This window comes from Neoarius graeffei, chromosome 4 (assembly GCF_027579695.1).
Source record: "Neoarius graeffei isolate fNeoGra1 chromosome 4, fNeoGra1.pri, whole genome shotgun sequence".
Classification (NCBI taxonomy): domain Eukaryota; kingdom Metazoa; phylum Chordata; class Actinopteri; order Siluriformes; family Ariidae; genus Neoarius; species Neoarius graeffei.
The window spans coordinates 17,189,333-17,217,304 of NC_083572.1; the positions used below are offsets into that span (position 1 = coordinate 17,189,333).

At 42.9% G+C, this 27,972-nt stretch overlaps 1 protein-coding gene across 4 annotated transcripts in view; it reads left to right on the forward strand.

Annotated features, from left to right (window-relative positions):
- Window positions 1–4,226: 4,226 nt before the first annotated feature.
- The window catches only part of polg2 (polymerase (DNA directed), gamma 2, accessory subunit), a 45,656-nt gene continuing 21,910 nt past the window's right edge, over window positions 4,227–27,972 (forward strand). For all 4 annotated transcript variants that reach the window (XR_009654502.1, XR_009654503.1, XM_060918947.1 and 1 more), the window contains exons 1-2: window positions 4,227–4,848; window positions 27,408–27,525. Coding sequence is in view for 2 of the 4 variants with exons in the window: in XM_060918947.1 (XP_060774930.1) it covers window positions 4,389–4,848; window positions 27,408–27,525 (578 nt within the window). In the remaining 2 variants the exon portion in view is untranslated. The remainder of the gene's footprint in view (window positions 4,849–27,407; window positions 27,526–27,972) is intronic.

Consider the following 27,972-nt stretch of genomic DNA (forward strand, 5'->3'; position numbering starts at 1 on the left):
TTGGACAGTCACATTCTAACACATATCCTGTGGATAATGGAGTTCCTCAGGGCAGTGTATGCAGTCCTCTGTTGTTTAGTATAATGATTAATGACATATTTTTAGACATAGACGTTAATATTGGAAAATCTTTGTATGCAGATGATGGAGCACTGTGGGTCAAGGGCAGAAATTCAGCTTACATTAGTAAGAGACTTCAGGCAGCAGTCAGTCTTGTGGAGAATTGGGGCACTAAATGGGGCTTTCGTTTTTCAGTAGAGAAGACACAGGTTATATGCTTTACCAAGAGAAGAAACATTCCTCCTGTACAAATTACCCTGTATAGGCAGCCACTCAAACAAGTGGAGGTAGTAAGGTTTTTAGGGGTTTGGATGGATTGCAAACTGACTTTCAAGGATCACATTCAGAGAATAGTTATTAAGTGTAAAAAGGTAGTAAATATACTTAGGTGTCTAGTGGGAAGTGATTGGGGTGCCACTATGATGTCACTTAAACAGGTATATATTGCACTTATCAGGTCTACATTAGATTATGCATGTATAGCATATAGATCAGCAGCAAAGACACATTTACTGAAGCTTGATGTAATTCAAGCACAGGCATTACGAGTGTGCAGTGGGGCATTTAAGACCTCATCAGTTCCAGCTCTTCGGGTAGAAGCAGGGGAATTGCCTTTGTCCTTAAGACGTCAGCAGCTGGCTATGGTGTACTGGACGAACTTACAGGGTCATAAAGAGGCTCACCCTACCAAGTACATTTTAAATCAATGTTGGGAACATGGTAAGGCAGATTTTAATAGTTTTGGGTGGGTCGGGAATGGTCAGGCTGAGGAACTTGGCCTAACTGAGTTGACCCACAGTTCTGTGGTACCTCTACCGGTTATTCCACCTTGGCTGTTTATTATGCCTATGGTGGATCTTGACTTCGTAAAAACGCGCAAGGATGCTGGGGAGGACAGTGATGTGAATTATTTGATTAATGTGCACATACGAAACAAATATCCTGAAGGGGTTCAGATTTTTACAGATGGCTCTAAAGACCCTGAAACAGGGAAGACTGCGGCTGCAGTCTTTATCCCAAAATATAACAAAGAAATATCAAAAAGGGTGTCTGACCACCTAGCAGTTTACTCAGTAGAATTATTTGCAATCTGTCTTGCACTGGAATGGATTGAAGAGGTTAAAACTAGATATAATGTTATACGTTCTGACTCTATGTCAGCATTGACCAGTATTCTACATGGCAAGTCAGTGTGTAGACCTGACCTACTGTACGATGTCCTTCAAAGTCTCTTCAGACTGCATCAGCAAGATATTCTGGTTAATTTCTTATGGGTTCCATCTCACTCAGGTATTGAAGGGAATGAGGTTGCAGACCAGCTTGCCAAAAATGCTTTAAAATTTGAGGCACAGTTTAATATCCCACTGAGTAAAGCAGAAGTTAAGACCATCATAGTCACTAAAATGCTAGGACTATGGCAGGGGCAGTGGGACAGGGAGAGTAAGGGCAGCTTTCTGCGCACTGTACAAAAAAAGGTTCCCACTAGAAGACAGGATACTTGGAGTCGGAAAGAAGAGCAAGTTATAACAAGACTTAGGATAGGACACACTAGACTAAATCATAACCTCTACATCATTGGCAAGCATGCCACAGGTCACTGTATTAACTGCAGCGAAATGGAGACTGTTAGACATGTTTTGTTAGAATGCCAAGCATACAGCAGACAGAGAAGCGTTCTACTAGAAGAGGTTCGAGAACTAGGGGAGACCAGTCTCACTCTTGAGAGATTATTTGCCTTTTCAGTACCGTCAGCTTGGAGATTTGTTCTTATGTTCCTGAAGAATACTGGCATTTTTGACAGGATTTAGTTAATTCTATTTATCTTTTTCTTTTTTTTTTTGTCACTCCTCCATTGAAGCTCCACACCTCATTGCAATGTCGCAATAATACAGTTGGTGGCGGTAATGCACCATAGTGGATGCCAACCGCCAATAAATCGGAAAGAAGAAGAAGAATCTGTGTATACCGCCACCTACTGTACAGGAGTGTGTGAAGGGACTGGACAGATTCTATGTCAGATTACTAGGCTACAAAAAAAAAAAAAAAATTATATTCTTTTCATTAGACCTGTATCATTAAGATAAATGATTAGTGCTTTAATTCTATTTCGCTGTATTCCTTCTTCCTTTAGTATGTTGTGAATGTCTGAACCTGCTTCAAGCTCCAACCATTTCTGTCTTTGATAACTGTATTTACTACAATGAAATAAAGCGTGCTCAACATCTTCCTTAACTCTACATCCTTGACAAAGACCATCACTTTGACCTAATATCTGTAATGTTGCGTTCAGACCTGTGTGTCCCACCTCCTCATTTCTGTTAAATCCCATTGACGTTATTCTTTTCCCCCATACCTGACTCTGCATATTAAAGTATTGTCTACCTTTGGGTTCTGTTTCCCACTCTTTTTGCCATCTTTTCATAATCTCTGTTTTAATTAAAGCTTTAGCTTCTCCTTTTCCCAGTGGAATATGAATGTCTATCTGTTCTTTATCAATGGATTCTTTGGCTATGTGGTCTGCTATTTTAATTCCTATATGGGCTGGCACCCAACAAAACTCAATAGTAAGTCCCATATTCCTTATGTCGTTCTGGAATACGCGGTGAGGAATCTAGTCTTCTATGTAATGGCCCTGTCACACTATAGCGTTTTGTTCGACGTTTGGTTGCGTTTTTAAAAATTTGAGAAACGCCGGGGAACGTCGACGTTCTTCAAATTAAGTTTCTAGGTCAACGATGTTGTAACGTTCTTGTAACGCTTGGGTAACGCTCAGCCAACGTTCCCTCAGTGTCAGGCGACGTTTGTGGTCGAAAATAGCAGCAAAACCTAGCGTTCTCATAGCGTCCACAGCGCTTTGATAGCGTTATCATAGCGTTTGGGTAGCGTCTGCCTTGCGTCCAGGTAACGTTCTCGACGTTTGTCCAGCGTCTAGCTGACGTTCTCGACGTTTCCACAGCGTCTGCCTAGCGTTCCTGTAGCGTTCGAGTAACACGTGGAGCGTTTGTGTGACGTTCCTGTTACGTTTCGCCAACCTGCGGCTGGACGCGCAGTATAAAAGGGGGGGCTTTTGGCCAGAGTGCATCACTTCCATTTCAACCACCATTTCAACCAGGTTGTTGTGATGCATGAGAGCAGCAACAGCATACTGGTGTTTCTCTTGGTCTGTCATTGTTCTGAAGTCTTCACTCTGTGAAAGTTCCAACAGGACTGGCGGTGGCCTCTGCAAAACCCCTTTAAATATATTTCTGCCAAGTGCCTGCCAAATGCTCCTGAACGCTACCAGTAGGTTACAGGCGCGTTACAAGGATGCTACATGGACGTTACACAGACGCTGGAAAAATTCAGAACGCTGACAGACGTTAGAAAGATGTTGAAAGAGCGTTACATGAGCGTTAAGAACGCTCGGCGAACGCTGAAAAATGTTGGCGACACGCTGGACAGACGTTCGATGGACGTTACACAGGCGTTAGGCAAGCGTTACCCAAGCGCTAGGCACGCGCTGGACACTCGACCCTGATGGGCCGGCGTCCGCCTAGCGTCCAGGGAACGTCCTGACTTTCGAGTAACGTTCGAGTAACGCCCGCAAACTTTCGTGTAACGTTCCTCTAATGTGTAAGTAGCGTTTTGATAGAACGTCCTGAATTTTTGTGCACACCCAAAACTATTTTTCACCCTCAACGTTCGCCGACGTCCCTCGACGTTCCCCAACGTTTGCCGACGCTCGTCTAACTTTCTTGTAACTTTTTTCTAACGTTCTCGACGTTCCTCTGCGTTTCGCAACACGTTACTCGAACGCTGGTGAGAACGTCGTAGTGTTCTTCTTCTTCTTCTGGTTTATTGGCGGTTGGCAAGCAATTTTTAGATGTGCATTACCGCCATCTTCTGAAAGGGAGTGTGGGTCTGGATCTACGCTACTCTACACTCAAAGGGGAAAAAGGAAAGGGAGAGGGAAAAAATATATATATATATTACTAAAATAAAATTAATAAATAAATAAAGGGAAATATAAACAAATAAGCAAAGGGAGTGTTGCCTACAATCTCCACAGAACGTCGGAGTGTGACAGGGCACTAAATCTATGAAAAAAAAAAAACAACTGGGACGAACGTAGAAATAATAAAAGTCGCTTATCCGGAAGTCAGCCAGTACTTCCGGGTCGCGTTCAGGTCACCGCGTCCACGTGCAGTATTATGAAAACATTGTCGGTTTCTGTGCTCTCGCTTTCTAAAGCGTGACATCTGAAACCCTTTTCGTTGTATTATAACAGATAAAAATGAGATGATGAATAAGACCAAGTGTTATTAAATAAAGTCAGTACAGACTCCGGAATGATCGCTTACTTTATTAGAAGGCGACTTTTTGTTTTCAGCCGTGTGAATGTTCACATTTTTCCTCCCCGTGAGTTTCTAGAGTTCTATAAACACTACGGGAAGAGCAGTGATGGAGCTTCTGATCCAGCCGATGACATGTTGCAGCTGTTACAGAGGCGGTTCTTCATCCCTCAAGATCACCATCAGGCTGTGTCTTTACTCAATGGGAAAACCTGTGCGTATGGACCCTTAGGAGTGGATCTCAAGAGGAACTTGTTAGAGCAGTGGTGGTCGTCATTGGTCAGGTCAAGACCTCAGGTGTTTGGGATAAGCAGCCTTCATGGGGTTGGAGATAAGGGTGCAAGAGAAGAAGCTGAGGAGCTTCTCAAGCAAAGGGATTTGACTAAAGAGCAGCTGGGTGAAAGAGTTCTTGAGCTGATTCAACGGAGACCACCTTTTCGGACCAGTCTCCTTCAAGGTGGGTGAGAGCACAGAAAGGAACCCGCAGTTCTCAGCTCCAGTCCTGAAGACCCCCAGTGCTCTGCAGGGGTTAAAGGTAGAGTCACCAGATTTCCCGAGTCTGAAACCGGGACACTTTTGCGCGCGACCATGCTCGTGCATGCACACGGGCGCAGATAGAGTAGGGTGACCACCTGCTCATAAGCCCAAGGGGGGGGACAAGGGGAATGCTTTTGAGGGACAATGTGGGACGCCGCGCCGGCTGCTGGAAGACTCACAGATAGTGGTTTACCCATTTCTAGCACATACTACCTTACATGGTATATCATTCTCATCTCATTATCTCTAGCCGCTTTACCCTTCTACAGGGTCGCAGGCAAGCTGGAGCCTATCCCAGCTGACTATGGGCAAAAGGCGGGGTACACCCTGGACAAGTCGCCAGGTCATCACAGGGCTGACACATAGACACAGACAACCATTCACACTCACATTCACACCTACGGTCAATTTAGAGTCACCAGTTAACCTAACCTGCATGTCTTTGGACTGTGGGGGAAACCAGAGCACCCGGAGGAAACCCACGCGGACACGGGGAGAACATGCAAACTCCACGCAGAAAGGCCCTCGCCGGCCCCGGGGCTTGAACCCGGACCTTCTTGCTGTGAGGCAACAGCGCTAACCACTACACCACCGTACCACCCCATGGTATATCAATAATACCCTAATCTGCTGTTATTGGTGATGTATGGTCATGAACAGGCCACCAAATGTGTTTTTTTTTTTTAAAATAAACATTCATAATATTTTGACCATTCAATTATGACTTGACAGACACACTTCCACTTATGATTTACTGAAGCTATCTCTTAAAACACGTGTTGAAAATAACACAACTTGCGTTGTTTTTTAACACATCTCTATGTCCAGATTGGGACAACAGAACTTTTGTTCATTTTAACACATTATTTGTTATTTGTGCAATTTTGGTGTTAAACATTTCTGAAATCTAACACAACTCTTGTTGAAATTAAACTTGCACAAAAGATGTGTTGATTTCCAACACATTCGTTTTAAGAGTGTACTCAATTTTATTTATTTTCCATTACAATTTATTCACTTTAAATCTCTCATCTCATCTCATTATCTGTAGCCGCTTTATCCTGTTCTACAGGGTCGCAGGCAAGCTGGAGCCTATCCCAGCTGACTACGGGCGAAAGGCAGGGTACACCCTGGACAAGTCGCCAGGTCATCACAGGGCTGACACATAGACACAGACAACCATTCACATTCACACCTACGGTCAATTTAGAGTCACCAGTTAACCTAACCTGCATGTCTTTGGACTGTGGGGGAAACCAGAGCACCCGGAGGAAACCCACGCGGACACGGGGAGAACATGCAAACTCCACACAGAAAGGCCCTCGCCGGCCACGGGGCTCGAACCCAGGACCTTCTTGCTGTGAGGCGACAGCGCTAACCACTACACCACCGTGCCGCCCCACTTTAAATCAACCATAATATAATATTGAGTCTGAGGCTTTGCAGTGCATCAGTACAGCAGGAATAGAGACAAGTTTCCATAGTTTTCAGTGGATTAACAGGAATTGTAGTGGCTCAGCACCACAGAAACAGTAGAAAAAAAAAAAAAGTCCTGCCCGATATGATATTGCGTGTTGGACAGTGTGATACACACTCGTCACCTCTGCCGCAGTCACTTTGTCAGCTAGAGAGTCGTTTTTAGGTCGGAGGAAAGCATCCATAGATTTAGACATTTCTTTCTGTTGCACACGTTTCTTGTGAGTCTCCGCGAGCCTGTGTCGTTTCACATCGTATTCCCCGCCATGTCCGATTGAGAAAGATGTTTTGCAAAGGTCACAAAAAGCCCTCTCGGTATCCCCCTCAACCCCTTTCAGCCACAAATATTCATTTTCCCACTCTTTCCTGTACATACACCTTCTCTTTTTAACTGGAGGTAGCGGTGCCTCACCTGCCATCTCTCCGGTACCTTTCTCCATTTTTTAATATGAAAGCAATGCATGCGTTGCACCTGCGTCCCTCGTCACTGTCTGTACACGTGAGTGCGGTGTCATAGCAACAACAAAAAGTTGACAACAACCAGTCAGTTGTGAGGGGTGTGTGTGTGTGTGGTTTTGTTCTACAGTGGCGGCGGTGGTGTGCTGAAATGTCAAGTCATATTCGTTTGGCTGCCTGGGTGGCCCGGGGAGAGCGACAGCCCCCTCAGCAAGCATCGATTATGCGGGACACGTTCTGAATTTGCGGGACGCATAAATTCAGCTTCAAATGCTGTACGCGCACGCGCTATGCGGGACAGGTGGTCACCCTAAGATAGAGGGGGGGATTCGTCCCACCCAGATTTAAATTCACCTCGTTCGGTCCCCCCCACTTATAGGGAGGAAAAAACGTCTATGCTGTCTTTCTTTGCATAAGGCAAACCTCACGGAAAAATCAAAAGACTAATTACCATTCGGTTTATTGAGGTGCACAGCAGTACATACATAGTTGCAACTGCGCAGACTGCACAGGTTGCGAGCTCGAGCTTGGTTGCTATGGTTACCCACAAGTTTGACAGGCATATCGGGGACAGCGCCTCCTAGTTCAGGACCCCAACACGGCATGATGAAGGGTGCCAAAAGGCAGAAAACGATTGCATCGTTTTAAAAAAAAAAACGGCTGTAAGTAAACTGTGCCTTACTTTATCATATCACCTTGCAATTTTTTGATAGTCTGTTCAAAGTAATGTGGTAGTGAAAGTAAAATCGTCCGGAGTAGAGAAGCCTTTCTGGTAGCCTCCTTCTTTCGGTGGCAGCCTGTAGATACAGTGCTCAGAAGGCAGTTTTAATGTTTAATCTGGCGTTCCCTGCCATAATTTCAGCGAGCATATTGTTTCATAAGGAAACTTTGCGAAGAGTTGTTGACTGACTGCCGCTCACGCAACACACAGGCATAGTTAGAAAGTCAGGATGCACTGGTTTGCACTTTACACACACACACGTAGCCCAGCCTCTCGCTATGGTTAACAGTTGGAACTTAGCGGTTTTAAAACTAGTTTTGCAATTTCTGTGCGTGATGATAATGTGTAAACTTTGGATTTCCATAGGCTATGTTAAAATGTTATCATTGTCCTGGCCTGCAGGTAGTTCCTGGAAGGGGCGCAGATAGGATTTTTGAACTGGGGGGGACTGAGTTATCAGCAAATGATTCCATTTTGTATATATATATATATATATATATATATATATATATGTATGTATGTATGTATGTATGTATGTGTGTGTATACCGTTCAAAAGTTTGGGGTCACTTTCAAATATCCTTATTTTTGAAAGAAAAGCACTGTTCTTTTCAATGAAGATCACTTTAAACTAATCAGAAATCCACTCTATACATTGCTAATGTGCTAAATGACTATTCTAGCTGCAAATGTCTGGTTTTTGGTGCAATATCTCCATAGGTGTATAGAGGCCCATTTCCAGCAACTCTCACTCCAGTGTTCTAATGGTACAATGTGTTTGCTCATTGCCTCAGAAGGCTAATGGATGATTAGAAAACCCTTGTACAATCATGTTAGCACAGCTGAAAACAGTTGAGCTCTTTAGAGAAGCTATAAAACTGACCTTCCTTTGAGCAGATTGAGTTTCTGGAGCATCACATTTGTGGGGTCGATTAAATGCTCAAAATGGCCAGAAAAATGTCTTGACTATATTTTCTATTCATTTTACAACTTATGGTGGGAAATAAAAGTGTGACTTTTCATGGAAAACACAAAATTGTCTGGGTGACCCCAAACTTTTGAACGGTAGTGTATATAAATGTTATTTCACCTCCCTCACTGCCATCACCAGGAACTACCTGCAGGCCAGGACAATGATAACATTTTAACATAGCCTATGGAAATCCAAAGTTTACACATTATCATCACGCACAGAAATTGCAAAACTAGTTTTAAAACCGCTAAGTTCCAACTGTTAACCATAGCGAGAGGCTGGGCTACGTGTGTGTGTGTAAAGTGTAAACCAGTGCATCCTGACTTTCTAACTATGCCTGTGTGTTGCGTGAGCGGCAGTCAGTCAACAACTCTTCGCAAAGTTTCCTTATGAAACAATATGCTCGCTGAAATTATGGCGGGGAACGCCAGATTAAACATTAAAACTGCCTTCTGAGCACTGTATCTACAGGCTGCCACCGAAAGAAGGAGGCTACCAGAAAGGCATCTCTACTCCGGACGATTTTACTTTCACTACGACATTACTTTGAACAGACTATCAAAAAATTGCAAGGTGATATGATAAAGTAAGGCACAGTTTACTTACAGCCGTTTTTTTTTTTTTTAAACGATGCAATTGTTTTCTGTCTTTTGGCACCCTTCATCATGCCGTGTTGGGGTCCTGAACTAGGAGGCGCTGTCCCCGATATGCCTGTCAAACTTGTAACCATAGCAACCAAGCTCGAGCTCGCAACCCATGCAGTCTGCGCAGTTGCAACTATGTCTGTACTGCTGTGCACCTCAATAAACCGAATGGTAATTAGTCTTTTGATTTTTCCGTGAGGTTTGCCTTATGCAAAGAAATAAGACAGCATAGACGTTTTTTTCCTCCCTATAAGTGGGGGGGACCGAACGAGGTGAATTTAAATCTGGGTGGGACGAATCCCCCCGTCCCCCCCTCTATCTGCGCCCGTGGTTCCTGGTGATGGCAGTGAGGGAGGTGAAATAACATGTATACACACTACCGTTCAAAAGTTTGGGGTCACCCAGACAATTTTATGTTTTCCATGAAAAATCACACTTTTATTTACCACCATAAGTTGTAAAATGAATAGAAAATATAGTCGAGACATTTTTCTGGCCATTTTGAGCATTTAATCGACCCCACAAATGTGATGCTCCAGAAACTCAATCTGCTCAAAGGAAGGTCAGTTTTATAGCTTCTCTAAAGAGCTCAACTGTTTTCAGCTGTGCTAACATGATTGTACAAGGGTTTTCTAATCCTCCATTAGCCTTCTGAGGCAATGAGCAAACACATTGTACCATTAGAACACTGGAGTGAGAGTTGCTGGAAATGGGCCTCTATACACCTATGGAGATATTGCACCAAAAACCAGACATTTGCAGCTAGAATAGTCATTTACCACATTAGCAATGTATAGAGTGCATTTCTGATTAGTTTAAAGTGATCTTCATTGAAAAGAACAGTGCTTTTCTTTCAAAAATAAGGATATTTGAAAGTGACCCCAAACTTTTCAACGGTTGTGTGTGTGTGTATATACACACAAAATGGAATCATTTGCTGACAGCTCAGTCCCCCCAGTTCAAAAATCCTATCTGCGCCCCTGTGCACGCACACCTTTTTTTTTTACGTAAACGTGACACTCAGAGAGGTGCTCTTATCATTTTGTTGAAGCTCACATTTATCAACATCTCACATGAAATAAAACAAACAGGCATTTTGTTATCTAGTAGCATAGTGGTATACAGATCAGTTAAATTATGGTCAGACACCAGATTTTGTAATGGCTGAGAATAGGCCAGGCTATGTCCATAGGCCAAATTTAAACTGATTTATTTCACCTGTTTGTGAGAACACCAAGAAGAATGCATATGCACATGTAGGATATATCTCTAAAATTGTATGCACTATACAGTACATGAACTTAATAAAGTAGATATGTGACCTCAACATAGCCTCGGTCAGAATCAACCTCACTAACCATTCCCCACAACTGAATGAATAAAGCAAGATGATGTGTACAAAAGTGAACACTTTAATGGAAGGTACAACAAGCTGTTCAATATGGCCAAACTGTCAGAATGGTATGTTAAACAGAAACAAAAAAGAGACAAGTGATTTGAGAATATATACCTACGGAAGCCGCGAGACGCCCTTCATATAATCCTTTTTTTTATTCACCTTGTTATCCCGAAATAACGACATAATTAATTCAGGATCTCGAGAAAACAACACAACTAATTCGAGATCTCGAGAAAACAAAACCGTTATTCCGAGATCTCGAGAAAACAAAACAATTATTCCGAGATCTCGAGAAAACAGCTGAGAAATGGTTCATTCACTTGCGCCAAGAGACTTGTGATATGCTGACTTTGGGGCTATTTCTCATTCTGTATAGATGCAACTTTGGTCATTAGAATGTCTGGAATAATCGATCACCTAATAAGGCAATATTTTGATCAGGGGTTGACACAGGGAGAGATTGCATTAAGTCTTTTAATAAGGGATCATTTCAAAATTAGTCCGCGGCACCTCAGCAGAAGACTAGCCCGGCTTCGTCTCTACCGACGGAGGTACAGTGATCCAGCTGAGATCATGAAATAATTGTTTTGTTTTCTCGAGATCTCGAAATAACGGTTTTATTTTCTCGAGATCTCGAATTAGTTGTGTTGTTTCCTCGAGATCCTGAATTAATTAGGTTATCTCGGAATAACGGTTTTGTTTTCTCGAGATCTCGAATTAGTTGTGTTGTTTTCTCGAGATCCTGAATTAATTATGTCGTTATCTCGGGATAACAAGGTGAATAAAAAAAGATTATATGAAGGGCCTCTCTCAGCAATAAAGGAGGAGAGGGGCGACAGCCCAAGGAAAGCCCCCACAGGAGCGCACAGCATTTGCAGCATAGGCTACCCAACTCAGTGCAAGAACAAAGCACTTACAGTGTGTGCAGTAGGCTTCATGCGCATTGTTCTGCACCTCTCGGAGGAAGGGGTAGGTGCCCTGTAAATCTCTGGAAAAGGTACATTTTCTTTTCGGCATAATTGCTGCGGCATTACTGCTGCTAGCTGCTAGACAAAGAACATTCGCGCCAGTTAATGTTTATTTTATTGTTGCATGGCAACACGTTCTGTTGTCTGGAATAATGTGGCTAAATAAACACCCATGCCACAGGGCCAGGGGGCAGTAACCAGGAAAGTTTGCGATTCCTGTCAATTCATCAAAATAGTAAATGCAGTCAGACATTTCTCCGCTAATGATTCCTACGCTGCTCAGTCGCAAACGTCGCGAGTAGCGAAAACTGGGACATATCCGTGTCCCGACAGACTTTTGTCGGGACTCGGGACACACAACCCCAAATCGGGACTGTCCCGGTAAAACCGGGACGTCTGGTCACCCTAGTTAAAGGAGATACGCAGAACCATTATTTTTAAATACATTTCTGAGTGGATAGTATCTCCATCCTTGACTCTTGTATGCTGCATAAATGGGAATACTAAAAATATATATTTTTTGAGAGTTAAAATCAAACCGCCAAGTTGGCGTTCGAGCTGCCCCGCTGAGCCAGCCAGCCCTGAGCGTGTGACGTCACAGCGGTAACCGGTTTTAAGGCCGAGGCCTTTGACAGCTATAGACCAAAGTCATATAAATAAAAATTTATGGTGAAAGTAAGAAATACCGTCACCGACTTGCTCAACTAAGACTGATTTGACTTCATTGATTGTGGGTTGACGCTCATTAAAACAGGATGGGTGTTATAACTTATGCAACATACATGTACATGCATGCATTTTCACTGATAAAAGGCTAATTAAATAATCAGATGAACTGAGACAATCACATTCTGAAGCAAATAAAATAATCTTATACCAGCAACTTAAACACACGATACAAGTTACATGTATTAATCTAAATGCAGATAAACAACGTGTTGTTTTGTATCCAAATGAGAGTCGGAGCTTACCCGTCTGCGTTCTCGCTTCTTGAAGGCCGACCTTGTGGCCAATTGTTTTGAAACAGTCTGACTTTTAGTTCTTCGTTCGTTCGCTTCTTCCACGTAAGAGTGAAATGGCAACAATATCCAGTTTAGAAATCAGACAGCTGGTCCACTCGTTCTTTGTTTTCTCCATACTGAGTACTCCGCCATTACTGCTCGGCTCAGGCAATTATTAAAACCCGGGACAGAACGTCACTGGTTTTAGCAACAACTGCGAGGAGGTCACTGCCCGAGCGACATGTCACGTCCTGTTCCCTCCCGGGTTTTAGCAACAACCCTTGGCTCACACTCCGGGAGAACTGGTGCAACTGACCGTGCTTTCCTTTTCTTGTTTTCTTTTCCTTTAATTGTTGGTACTGCACCCTCTTTCAATACGGGCTTATAGCCAATGCTCCTCAACAGATCAGAGGTCTCGTACGAGTCTTCAGACCACTTCGTAGGCGGCCAATGTGCCCATGAACTACTCGCAAAACGCATCCAAATCTTTGCAGTTTGAACGTTCTTGGGCCGTGAATGCAACATAAATTCACCTTGTGTCGTGTTGCTGCACCTGCCAGCAACACATCTACGTGGCATGGCGATAAATTAGCTCAAAATGGAGGCTCGGAGTTGCAGTCAGCTCTGTGTTTTAGTATAACAGAAATGGCGAGGAGACCGATAGACTTCCTGTGGTGACATCAAGGTCATTCACTCAGACCGTTACCTATATGAATCACTTTAATCGTAAAAATTACTATATTAGATTTATTGTTAACGCTTAAAACTATTCCTGTGCCGTTCTTGAGGGCTCAAGGCGTCTATAAACAAAAGTGAGGCCATGGCTCTGCGTATCTGCTTTAAGGTTTTCCTGTTTCACACATTCCTGCAGACACTTAACCAAACATCAGATATCATTTATACTGCCCCATGTGGTGATATACAGTACATCCAGCTGAAGCAGCTCCAAGACATGGTTTTTGTCTTTACAGATAATAGAATCCACTTGGCTGGTTTAGGCTACGTTCACACTGCAGGCTGAAGTGACTCAAATCCGATCTTTTCGCCCATATGTGACCTGTATCCGATCTTTTATTGACAATATGAACGACACAGATCCGATTTTTTTCAAATCCGACCCAGGCCGTTTGGATATGTGGTAGGGCTGCTCGATATTGGAAAAAATCAATATCGCGATTTTTTCAGTAAATATCGATATCGCGATTTTTAAAACGATATTTATACACCTTTTTTTAAAGCCCTGATCATCAACACCTGAGGCACCGGGCCACATTTTTATAGTACAGGCCTCATAGGCTACCTGTCAACCCTTCCCGTTGTACCCTGAAACGCCTTTTACTTAAACTATTTACTGTGCAAGCGCGTACTTTGCATAGGTCCTATCGCCTGCACAAGGCTCACGTTCTCCTCACTCAACATTTCCGATCACAGAGTTTGGAGCCAGCGCTGGTATTACCAGTGATTACTGCGTAACGTCCACACTGGCTCGTAGCCAGCCAAGGATAAAATCTCTCTCTCACACACACACTACAACGTAAGCTTGTGTGTTGTTAAGACACCAACATTAAAACACGCACACACACGGACTGGCCATTGGGAGTAGCGGGAGTTTGTGGGCCGGCGGAGAAAAAAAAAAAAGTTGCGCGCTGGCCTTTAATATGATAAGCAATGTTAACAGTTTCTTTAAGAAACTGTTAACATTGCTTATCATATTAAAGGCCAGCGCGCAACTGTAATAAGCAATGTTAACAGTTTGTTAAAGAAACTGTTAACATTGCATATCATATTAAAGGCCAGCGCGCAACTGTTTTGTTTTTTTCTCCGCCGGCCCACACTGAACCACCGGGAAAACTCCCGCTACTCCCGATGGCCAGTCCGTGTGTGAACACGCACAATATAGAGACAAGTCCTTAAGAATTAACATACATGAAAATAGCTCAGCGGCATGTAAACATTCCCTGAAAGTGTAGGTGGCACTGCGGCTAGATGCTACGTGAAATGGCACAAGGCAAACACCATGCGTCGCTCAGTCAACAGACAAAATCCACGAACCCAGTAGTCCTCCTACTACTGTGGGTTAGTGTTCTGTGGCCAAAAACACCCTATGCACAGTCATTCCAAAACATCCCCACTAGTTGCAGGTTATGTCTCAAATACAGATATGCGTTGTGGATTAAGCGATCTATTTTCAAGCATCAGGCTTCTCTTCCTTCATCTTCCAAATGTGGACTCCGCTATCTTTTTGGCATGTCAGCATTGAAATACCATTTGCAGAGATATTTCACTCGAAAAGTAAAAGCAACACATGATTAGGGCTACATGATTAGCAGGGGGACACCGTTTTAAGCGCACGGAATTTTAAAAACAATGTAATTACATCTGAGTCCGTCTACATCGCGCAATAAACCCGTCCTTAGCAGAACCTACTTCAAAGCATGATGCTAGCTGCAGATGCACAAGTCAAAATCAAATGAACCCAAGTAAACATGCCGCGGCGGGCAACATTAATAACCAAATTGCCTTACCTTAAAACGCTGCCTTGACCACAGGACGACTCGCAATTATTCCACTTAAATCCACACGGTTTAACACATCTAACACAGCTAGCAAGCTGGATATGTGCTAATATTGTTGTGCTTGTTTTCTTCCGTAGATGCCATTTTTACATTACCCAGTCCCACATCCAAAAATATGACGTAAATATGTTAATTGTATTATTATAACTATTAGCAAGCAAATCAAACAACATATTAAGAAATCAATATATCAAATCACCCGACACGTATGAAAACAGAAGAATTGATTTTTTACTGTTGCGGAGATATCGCGGGAGTAGAATGGATGACGTATGCAAGGCTACGGTGTGCCTTAGGGGACAGAAGGGTTCGTTTTACCTTACTGTCACGTCAATGTTATTGTTGTTTTATTGCCATTGTAGAAATATTGTGCACGTCCCTTTCGACAAATGACAAAAAATCGTTTCATATCGATATTATGAATTTTGATATCGTTTGACACCAATATCGATATCGCGATAAAAATACGATATATTGCACAGCTCTAATATGTGGTGCTAATTCCGATCCCTATCCGCTCTTTTCATATGCGACTTCAGTCTGAACCGCCAGGTCGCATTCATCCGACTTACACGTCATCAACAAGCCACAAACGTCACTATTCTGCGCTGAAGTAGGTGGCGGGTCTCTCAAAAAAAGTTACAACAACATGGCGCATAATCACGGGCGCAGATAGAGGGTGGGACTCGTCCCACCCAGATTTAAATTCACCTCGTTCGGTCCCCCCCACTTATAGGGAGGAAAAAACGTCTATGCTGTCTTTCTTTGTATAAGGCAAACCTCACGGAAAAATCAAAAGACTAATTACCATTCGGTTTATTGAGGTGCACAGCAGTGTATACATAGTTGCAACAACTCACATAAAACAAAGACTGATATTCGGTTGGTTGAGCTGCGCAGACTGCACAGGTTGTGAGCTCGAGCTTGGTTGCTATGGTTACTAACAACAAGTTTGACAGGCATATCGGGGTTGGTTTGCTGGCAGCTTTGTCCCCCCCAGTTTTTTGTCCCTCCCAGTTCAAAAAACGTATCTGCGCCCCTGCGCATGACATCAATGCGAGGGACGCTTCGGGCTGTGAAGGTTCTGAATCTTCTCAATGGAAGGACGCAGAGGTCAGGGAGCTGATTTCCATTTGGGGGGATGCAGCTATTCAAGCTAGATTGGATGGGTCATACCGCAACCGGGCGGTTTTACTTCCGTAAACACTGGCCATGCTCACTGCGTGTGACGTTGTCGTATCCTGCAATGCGCATGCGGAACACTTTTAGGTCGCTTTTCGTTCATACTGAGGATCACATACAAGTCGCATATATTTGTTAATGTGAACGACCTCACAAAAAAATCGGATTTCACAAAAAAATCGGAATTGAGCATTAAGCCTTGCAGTGTGAACGTAGCGTTAGTCATGGAAGCATTTCCAGGCTTTAGGCCAGAGGATACAATAACACGATATATCATTATATTCTCATCCACCTTGTCAGACTGACCTGACCCAGCTCATAAAAAGTTTAATAATGAGGTGATGTTCAGGCAGAAAGGAAGCCTTGAAGCCGGAGTTGAGAAATCGTGTTCTACACCTTTAAATTACATTCGGGGGAAAATTGCAGGATTTATTTGTCAAATATTTGAGGAGGGGAAAATATTCTGTTTCCTCCATAATGCAGTGTATGTGTTACAGGTCAAAAAAAAACCCATATATATCCAACCTAGGTAAAGTTTTGGATTATCTAAGATTCTTAAAAAGGATTTTCCATCACTTCTTTTATATCTCTCTGTCTGTCTACACCTACCTAGTATTTCTTCTTGTCTGTCTGTTTATGCTTACTTAATCTACCTAATTATCATTTTTATGCCTCCGCCACCTTAAGGTGCAGGAGGCGTTATGTTTTCGGCTTTTCAGTCTGTCCGTGCGTGCGTCCATCCCGAAACCTTGTGAACACGATATCTCAAAGGCTAATGAAAGGAATTTCACCAAACTTTCACCATTTGTGCGCTTTGGGACAAACATGAACTGATTAGATTTTGAGGTTAAAAGGTCACAGGTCAAGATTACTGTGAGGTCAAATGTCCATCCCCAAACCTTGTGAACGCCATATCTCAAAGACTAATGAAAGGAATTTCACCAAACTTTCAACATTTGTGCACTTTGGTTTTAAAGATGAAATGATTAGATTTTGAGATCAAAAGGTCTAAGGTCAAGGTCACTGTGAGGTCAAATGTCTGTCCGAAAACCTTGTGAACACAATATCTCCAAGGCAAATGAAAGGAATTTCACCAAACTTTCACCATTTGTGCACTTTGGGGACAAACGTTAACTGATGAGATTTTGAGGTTAAAAGGTCACAGGTCAAGATTACTGTGAGGTCAAATGTCCATCCCCAAATCACAACTTAATAAGGCGTGCAGTCTACCAGGCGGAGGCATCCCCATCGACGCCGTTGGCGTGGAGTTCTATCTAGTTTAAAAATATCTTTTTTCATACTTAACCGGGATTCAAACTCGGAACCTTCTGATTCTTAACCCAATACCTTTAAGTGCACATCACGGGTAAATTCAGGAGCAAGATCAATGTAATTCTCCTATTTTATATTAAACTTTGGTGAAATATCTGGAACATTCTGCATTCTCTGCAATTTTTTTTACCTTGCGCAATACCAGAAAAATTCAGTTGAAATCAAGCCATTTCAGGCGAATTGGTCCGCCTCTGAAAAAACTTGGCATTTGGATTTTCTGGGAAACGTTGATTTTCGTGACGTCGCGTGCGGGACGCCTCCCTCTGAATCCTACGTCAGCGCTGGTTTGTTTATGAGAAAACGACCTGGTGGTTTTCTGCAAATTTCTTCAACGTTATCACGTAATTATTAAAATGGTTAAATCAAATCAAATCAAATCAAGTTTATTTGTACAGCGCTTTTAACAATAAACATTGTCGCAAAGCAGCTTTACAGAATTTGAACGACTTAAAACATGAGCTAATTTTATCCCTAATCTATCCCCAATGAGCAAGCCTGTGGCGACGGTGGCAAGGAAAAACTCCCTCAGACGACATGAGGAAGAAACCTCGAGAGGAACCAGACTCAAAAGGGAACCCATCCTCATTTGGGCAGCAACAGACAGCCTGACTATAATATTAACAGTTTTAACAGGTATAACCCTCAACTGTCCTCATGGGGCCGTCCTTCACAGGAGTGGGGCGATAAAACTCCGACCAGACACAGGGCACCAGGATGGATCAAGCAGGTCTGAGGGGCAGAAGAGGCCAGCATCTCAATCCCAGGATCAACATGCAACTCAGAGGGACAGATGGGGGGGGAGAGAAAGAAAACACGTTGTTAGGTATGCCCTAAAAATGACAAGTATTAAATCTGTGTGGTAGGCTCGCAGAGACGAGAGTCTTTACATCAGGCATGACGCACAATGGCATGTTAATATGGTAAAAAATATATCATGACCTGCTCTGGCTGGATGCTTGATTGGGTGATGGGAGCACACTCCTCAGCAATGATGAGATGCAGATGGGACCCTTAGGCCTGGCCAAGACAATTCAGTTACATTTCACCGGGTCTGGGACATGCGACAGAACGTCTGACGGCCGATTCCCTGCAGGCTACGATAGCCAGTCGAGGTCCCCACCGTCTCCACCAAAAGATTTCCTGTTGACTCCATGTAACTCAGAGGGACAGATTTGGGGTGGGGGGGGGGGGGGGAGAGAAAGAAAACACAGGTGGTTAGGTATGCCCAATGTCACCTGAATAAGTAGGAACAGTATACATATTGCACCGAGTACAAGCAGGGACTCCGGCAACTAACTATGACAGCATAACTAAAAGGAGAGAGCCAGAAGGTAACACAGGCATGAGGGAGCCCCGGGACATAAAGCAGCCAGCCACTGCACCGTCAACAAACTCGAGTGAGCAAGCGAGTGGGGACTGACAGCATCCATACATCCCAGTTTACCAAAACACTCTGTCTGAGGACCCTCCAGATCTACTCCTTTACCTCATAAACACCATTAACAAAAGGCTTGACTAAACAGATATGTTTTCAGCCTAGACTTAAATGCTGAGACTGTGTCTGATTCCCGAACATTACTTGGAAGGCTGTTCCATAACAGTGGGGCTTTGTAAGAAAAGGCTCTGCCCCCTGATGTAGCCTTCACTATACGAGGTACCAGCAGATAGCCTGCACCTTTTGATCTAAGTAGGCGTGGCGGGTCATAGAGGAGCAGAAGTTCACTCAGGTACTGTGGTGCGAGACCATTTAGTGCTTTAAAGGTCAATAGTAGTATTTTATAATCAATACGAAATTTGATTGGGAGCCAATGCAGTGTGGATAAGACAGGCGTGATGTGGTCATATTTTCTAGTTCTAGTAAGGACTCTTGCTGCGGCATTTTGAACTAACTGGAGCTTGTTTATGCACTTATTGGAACATCCAGACAGTAAGGCATTACAATAATCCAACCTGGAGGTAACGAAAGCATGGACTAGTTTTTCTGCATCATGCAATGACATTAAATTTCTTATCTTTGCAATATTTCTGAGATGAAAGAAAGCTATCCGGGTGATGTTATCAATGTGAGTTTCGAATGAAAGACTGGGGTCAATAATCACTCCGAGGTCTTTTACTGCTGCACGTGAAGAAACAGAAATGTCATCCAGAGTTACTGTGTAATCAGAAAACTTACTTCTAGCTTTATGTGGTCCTAGCACAAGTACTTCAGTCTTGTCAGAGTTAAGCAGAAGGAAATTTATAAGCATCCAGTGTCTAATGTCCTTAACACATTCCTCAATTTTATTAAGCTGGTGTCTCTCATCAGGTTTTGCAGAGACATACAACTGTGTGTCATCAGCATAACAGTGGAAACTAATACAATGTTTACGAATAATATCGCCCAAAGGTAACATATATAGAGAAAAAAGCAGTGGACCCAAGACAGAACCTTGTGGAACACCAAACTTTACCTCGGTACGTCTAGAAATATCACCATTTATATCGACATACTGATAACGATCAGTTAGATAAGACCTGAGCCAGGAGAGGGCCATTCCCTTAACTCCCACAACATTTTCTAGTCTATCCAGAAGAATGGAATGATCAATGGTATCAAATGCTGCACTAAGGTCAAGCAACACAAGTAGCGAGACACAGCCCTGATCAGACGCCAACAGTAGGTCGTTTACTACTTTAACCAGTGCTGTCTCTGTGCTATGATGAGGTCTAAATCCTGACTGATACATTTCATGGATGTTATTCCTATGTAAATATGAGCATAACTGCTGTGCCACAGCTTTTTCAAGGATCTTGGAGATAAAGGGGAGGTTTGATATTGGCCGATAATTGGACAGCTGACAGGGATCAAGGTCAGGTTTTTTAATCAGGGGTTTGATAACTGCTAGTTTAAAGGATTTGGGTACATAGCCAATCATAAGAGAAGAATTTATTATTTTTAGAAGCGGTTCAATTACTCCAGGCATTATCTGTTTGAATAGATGTGTCGGTAAGGGATCTAGTACGCAAGTTGAGGCTTTTGATGTAGAGATTAATGAGAGTAATTCAGTTTCTTTTAGGGGAGTAAAACATTCTAACTGATGATCTGATACAGTTATATTGTTAACTACAAGTTCACTTTCATTGTCTAACCTTAAATTAGTAGTTTGAATTTTTTGTCGGATATTCTCAATTTTGTCATTAAAAAAATTCATGAAGTCGTTGCTACTACATACTGCAGGTGTGCATGTGTCTATAGTGGACTTATTCCTGGTTAATTTTGCTACAGTATTAAATAGGAATCTAGGATTATTTTTGTTATCTTCTATTAGGGAGGAGAGATATGTTGATCTCGCAGCACTAAGAGCTTTTTTATACTTCAGGAAGCTCTCCTTCCACGCCAATTTGAACACTACCAATTTTGTTTGACGCCATTTACGTTCCAATTTTCGAGTGGTCTGTTTTAATGTGCGAGTGTCATCATTATACCAGGGTGCTAATTTTTTGTCTCTGACCATTTTCCTTTTTAGAGGAGCTACATTATCTAAAGTATGGCGGAATGTTGACTCTAAGCATTCAGTTGCCTGATCGAGTTCTGCAGGGGCTGACAGTGACCCAATCAAAGTTGACAGCTCTGGGAGATCATTTATAAAGCTCTGTGCAGTAGTTGACGTGAAAGTACGTTTAATACAGTAGCGTGGTGAGGTGCATATATTATTACTCAGACATATTTTGAATGAGATGAGACAATGATCTGAGATAACTTCAGACTGTGGAAGTATGACTGTATTGTCTACGTTTAATCTGAATGTTAGTATTAGATCAAGGGTGTGACCACCATTATGGGTCGGTCCTATGACATTCTGCTTAATCCCGACTGAATCTAAGATGGACACAAACGCTGTTTTTAAAGGGTCTTCTGGGTTATCAAAGTGAATATTAAAATCTCCGACAACTAAAGCTTTGTCTAAGGAAATAACCAAATCTGAGATAAAATCTGCAAATTCAGAAAGAAACTCAGAATATGGCCCCGGGGGCCTGTAAATAATAAGCAATGGAATTAACTGGGTAGACTTATTTTTTGAGGCTACATACATTATATGAGTATGAAGAACTTCAAATGTATTAAATTTATAACCAGGTTTGTGTGTTACACCTAGATAATCGTTATAAATAACCGCGACGCCTCCTCCTCTGCCAGTTAGACGAGGCTGGTGTATATAACTGTATCCAGGAGGACTCGCTTCATTTAATGCTATATATTCATTTGGCTTAATCCATGTTTCTGTTAAACACAGTACATTAAACTCCTGATCAGTAATGAGTTCATTAACCATTAGCGCTTTAGATGTAAGAGATCTAATATTTAATAGCCCCACCTTTAGATCAAAGGTGCTGGCAGCAGCTGTACAGTCAGTCTGATCTAATTTTATATTGATTAGGTTACTGGAACAAACTCTCTGAAAATTTCTACCTTTTTGTTGAGCTCGGGGAACAGACACAGTCTCGATGTAGTGGGCCCTGAGTGACGACTCTGTGCAGCTAGCAGACAGTCGGTTTAGCCTGTTCGTCTGCTCCCTGGCCTTGGCTCTGGATTGTCAGAAATTAACTAGGCCTGTTCTGAGACTATGACCTATGCTGCAGGAAATGAGAGCAGCACCTTCCCGAGTGGGATGGATACCGTCCCGCCCTAACAGGCCAGCAGTGCCCTCAAAATTAGCCCAATTATCTATAAAGCCCACACTGTTTTCAGAGCACCACCTGTACAACCAGCAGTTCAGCGACCATAACCTGCTGTAAGCTACATCGCCACGCCGCATTGGGATGGGGCCAGAGCATACTACAGCATCGGACATCGCCTTCGCTAATTTAAACACCTCTACAAAGTTACTCTTAGTAACCTCAGACTGACGAAGGCGTATATCATTAGCTCCTGCATGGATAACTATCTTTGAGAACCTGTGCTTGCCTAGGACCCTAAGATTACCTGCTATGTCCGGCGCCCTGGCTCCCGGTATACACCTGACTAAAGCTGCTGGTGCCCCTAAAGGCTGAGCTAATTTCACGTGCCGTATGATAGAGTCCCCTATAACCAGAGCTCTTTCAGGTTTCTCAGTGGGTGCATCACTAAGGAGAGCAAACCTGTTCGACACGTGACGCGGAGAGGAGTGGTGCTCCCGTGGGCGAGCCTCAGCGGTAGCTTTGGCTCTACGCTTATGCCGCCGAGCCGTCACCCATTCGCCCCGCTGTAAGGGCTCTAATGCCGGAGTTGGGGGATTGCTAACTCCACCTAGGGCGTCCAGACTTTCCCTAACAGAAACTACACTGTTCTCACGCTCACTAACCTGCTCTAAAGCCTGGACACGCGCTTCTAGCACTGAAATCTTCTCCGTCAGAGAGCTAACTAATCTGCACTTATCACAAGTAAAGCTAATAGAGCTATCGCTAGTGACGGAGGAAGAATGACTAAACATCCTGCACTCAGCACACTGAACAGGCTGAAGGGGTGCCATGATGAAAAGATTCACGTACCTTAAATGAAGATCTGTTGATATTAAAGCAGATCAGATGGCCTCCGCTTGTGGAGGAGAAAAAAAGAAAGCTTAACAGATGTATCGCAGGAGGGTGTAGCAACACCAATCTTGATGGGATTAGTACTCATCGTTTCCCAAAAGACCGGACAATGAGAGAGAAATGGGAGCGCTTGGTCTACACAGGCTGTGCACTGAAACCGTGCAAAGCTCGCGCAGCCTGCTGGCGCTTCCGCAGATAACGTCACGAATCTGGCTCCAGACTCCCTTGGGATTTTTCCAGACGCGTTTTGTTATTTTATTTTTTTCTGCTGTAGACAGATGGCCTTGTGCAAAATTACCCTTCTGGATGAGTGTGTCTTTCATATAAAAAAAAAAACGCCGTAATTGGTCTAGGGGTTAAAATATGCACTTTAACCCCTAGACCAGTGACAAAAGGAGTGATGTGTATTTTGAATTTATTAATGAGTTCAGTCTTATTACGACATCAAGTAGTTTAAAATACATTATATTACAAAGTGGGCGGCACGGTGGTGTAGTGGTTAGCGCTGTCGCCTCACAGCAAGAAGGTCCTGGGTTCGAGCCCCGGGGCTGGCGAGGGCCTTTCTGTGTGGAGTTTGCATGTTCTCCCCGTGTCCGCGTGGGTTTCCTCCGGGTGCTCCGGTTTCCCCCACAGTCCAAAGACATGCAGGTTAGGTTAACTGGTGACTCTAAATTGAGCGTAGGTGTGAATGTGAGTGTGAATGGTTGTCTGTGTCTATGTGTCAGCCCTGTGATGACCTGGCGACTTGTCCAGGGTGTACCCCGCCTTTCGCCCATAGTCAGCTGGGATAGGCTCCAGCTCGCCTGCGACCCTGTAGAAGGATAAAGCGGCTAGAGATAATGAGATGAGATATTACAAAATACAAAGTCTTCCCTAATCCTAACCCGAGATATAGTAAGTCAACCTAATACAAGTAGCAAATTAAAAATTCTAAACCTCGGTTGAAAAATTCGATCGGCCCTGTAACATATGCACCTCAAAAGATCTCTCGAGCCTCTTTAATTATTACCTCCGCCAACTTTTTGAACATAACTCAAAAAGTAGTGAATGCATTTTGAGGAAAGGTGACCCATGGGCCAAGGAACAATCGATTTAGATTTTGCTGTAAATCCAAATATGTGGCTTGGTGGACGTACGCGCTCTACCTTCTAGTTATGTGTGTTACGTTTTCTGTAAAGGTCTTTGTCGATCAGCTCTGTGAATTTTAGTGCGTCTCTGAAAAACCCTGTCCTTGTCATGCCACCTATATGACCCTGATAAACCGTTATAAATCTGTAACCTGCCACAGTGCTGTTGCATTCTCGATTCTGACTGGTGAAAAGTTGTTCGTTCATTTTCTCGAACAGAACTTCAGACAGAGTAATGTGCTCACTGTTCTCGTTAGTGTTATCCTTTCTGTCGTAACAACATACGCACAGTATTGTATTTTGGCCGTGCGGCATGATCTAATAAAGGAAACCATGTAAGCATTGATATGGTCATTTTTTTTCCCCAGAAGACGTTTATGTGATAATTATGGAAGGAGTCTCCAGTATCAGTGCTTTGCAACACTTTCTGAAATGGTAGCGTCTTCAGGAGGAGTGAGCACTTTCAACAGTCAACTTCTGGGTGGTGAGAGTCAGGCTTGTAGTACTCAGGACTCGGACTCGAGTCTGACTCGTGCCTTAATTTTAAAGTGCATGTTCTGGACCAATTTCGTGCTTTTTTTTTTTTTTTTTAAACATTAAAGTATGTCCCTTTACACACTCATCCAGCAGGGTATTTTTGCACAAGGCCATCTGTCTACAGCAGAAAAAAAAAATAAAACGCATCTGGAAAAATCCCAAGGGAGTCTGGAGCCAGATTCGTGACGTTACCTGCGGAAGCGCCAGCAGGCTGCGAGAGCTTTGCACGGTTTCAGTGCACAGCCTGTGTAGACCAAGCGCTCCCATTTCGCTCTTTGTCCGGTCTTTTGGAAAACGATGAGTACTAATCCCATCAAGATTGGTGTTGCTACACCCTCCTGCGATACATCTGTTAACCATTTTAATAATTACGTGATAACGTTGAAGAAATTTGCAGAAAACCACCAGGTCGTTTTCTCATAAACAAACCAGCGCTGACGTAGGATTCAGAGGGAGGCGTCCCGCACGCGACGTCACGAAAATCAATGTTTCCCGGGAAATCCAAATGCCAAGTTTTTTCAGAGGTGGACCAATTCGCCTCAAATGGGTTGATTTCAACTGAATTTTTCTGGTACTGCGCAAGGTAAAAAAAATTGCAGAGAATGCAGAATGTTCCAGATATTTGACCAAAGTTTAATATAAAATAGGAGAATTACATTGATCTTGCTCCTGAATTTACCTGTGATCTGCACTTTAAGGACTTGGACTCGAGCGCTGATGACTCGGACTTGGACTCGTAAATTGGAGACGAAGACTCTGATTTTTTTCTTTATTTTTTTTTGTATCGTGCCATAATAATTTGGCATAAGAGATTTATATCTACCAGGGCTTTGAACCAGAATTTTTTTCCTATTGGTTCGTTCCGAACAGAAACGGAATTTTAACGTTTCCGGTTTTGGGTTCCACCATTAAATAGACGTTCCCGAACCAGTTAGAACAAAAAAATTTAATTCCCGGAACGGTTAATTACGTTCCCTGCCAGCTGTTTAACAAATGGCTATAAAATTATGTCTCTGTCTCATCCAGCTTAAGCCAAATGTAGGCTAATTCTATTACAACCTTCATTAAATAAGACAAGAAATAATTCAAAACAATTATTATTTCAAATGTTGGCGATTTGGATTCTCAGTATGTCTTCCCATCTACACAAACAGAAAAAGTGCCAAAAATGAGAGAATTCGTTTAGTGTGTTACCAAAGGCTAGTCAGGCCCTATGCATTGATAGGCTAACAGAGGTTAACGTCATTTAATGTTCGCGAGCCTCTCATTAACGTGGACAAATGTATTGATATCGTGTTTGAAATTGACGTTTTTGAATAACGATAGACTGCAATATTTACCTCTTATTTAAGATGTGGAGACGTGATAGTAGTCCACCCTCCCGCTCTGTCCATTCAGTCAGCGAACGTCACACAGGAAGTGAACCCCAGCGGGTCATAGAAACTTGCGCAGGAGAAGAATGACTTTTTTTATTTGTAGGCTACGGAAACTTTGAGGAACGAAATAAAAACCGGTATTAACCGGTTACCATTATTTTTAATAAGCGTTTCTGTTCCGGAACATAAAAAATAAAGTTTCTGGTTTCGTTTCTGTTCCATGTGAAATAGAAAAAGTTCCCGGTTTTCGTTTTTGTTCCTTGAACCGGTTCAAAGCCCTGATATCTACATTCATTTTCATACTAATTTCGTGCAAGAGAATGCACATTCACCGGTTCAGGAACAAACTAACATTTAATAGCGTTAAAATGCCCCTAGGATTGTCCGCTTGGCTAATACAGACTTCTCGTGCAGTGGGAAAAAAAATGCACTGCTATGCGTTCCGTATGTAGAAGAACTATCAAGGAGACGACGGGGACGACCTCGAACTTCAATCGTCATTTGGCAAGACGACACCCAGAGAAGGAAGTGCCACGATATGTTCATTGCCCTGTTGATAGCGAGGCTTGCTGAGCGATGAACTAGCGAGTGTTAACCCTCAGTCATGTTATTTGCCCTGTTGATAGTGGGCGGGGCTTGCTGAGCGATGAACAAGCTTTTTATCTGTAGCCTGTTAACTAAAATGGGGCAGTCGAGCAGGAACGTTCGTCCAACACAGCAGCGGAGATGCTTTCACGTAAAGGTAGCAACAGCCGCTGTCACATGGTGCGGTTGGAGTCTTGTTCTCGGACTCGACTCGAAATTTTCCTTAATGATTCGGACTTGAAGACTGGGGACTCGAGACTGGACTCGGACCTGAGGTTTAGTGACTCGACTACAACACCGATTAGAGTAATTCTGCTTCGTCAGGTCACATCATACTACCCTGTGGTGGATGATTTTCCTATAACAATACACCTAGTCGTTTTTCATTCTGAAAATTAGTTTGAGATCACATGACCAAATATGAACAGGCTGTCAACATGAGTTCAGATGTCATATCCAGGACACTGAAATTGTAGAGAAATATTGAACACGACTTACTGCGGTTTACAGAACGAAAGGCTCAGGTGCTTGAAGCTCATTGTTTAAATGATTTGTCCCTTTGCTTTGGGATCGGCAGGTGCTTTGGCGCAGTACGTCCCGTCCCTGGAGCTCGTGAACAGGAAGTTGCCGTTCGGTCTGGCTGAAACTGGTCTGTGTTACCGGCCTGAAGACAACGACTCGGATGGAATCAGTTGGTGAGGTTTAAAGCTTTATACTTTTATCTTGAACAGCCTTGATTTGTAATATTAACCTCGGATGAGTCTCACGAAGGATAATGGATAGCATTTTATTTCATTTTATTTTTTAGAATTATGGCTTGATTTTCGTCAGTTAAATTTTTTTTTTTAAAGTACGTAATAGTCGGAAGTACCTTTTTACAACTTGGAACAAGAAATGTTAAACATCACACTGGGCAAATAAATAAAATTAAGATTGCAGCTCTTGAAGAACGTTAAAATTGAAGCTAAAATTATAGTTTTGACTCCCCAGTAATATTTAGGTACATTTTGTGTATTTTTGAATCTTGAAAGTACACTATATTCTTTCTTTGCCGTGGCTATACTTGACATTACATTTATATCTGTATATTTTGTTTAGTAGATGCTATATGTTAATCCACACTCACCGGCTACTTTAATAGG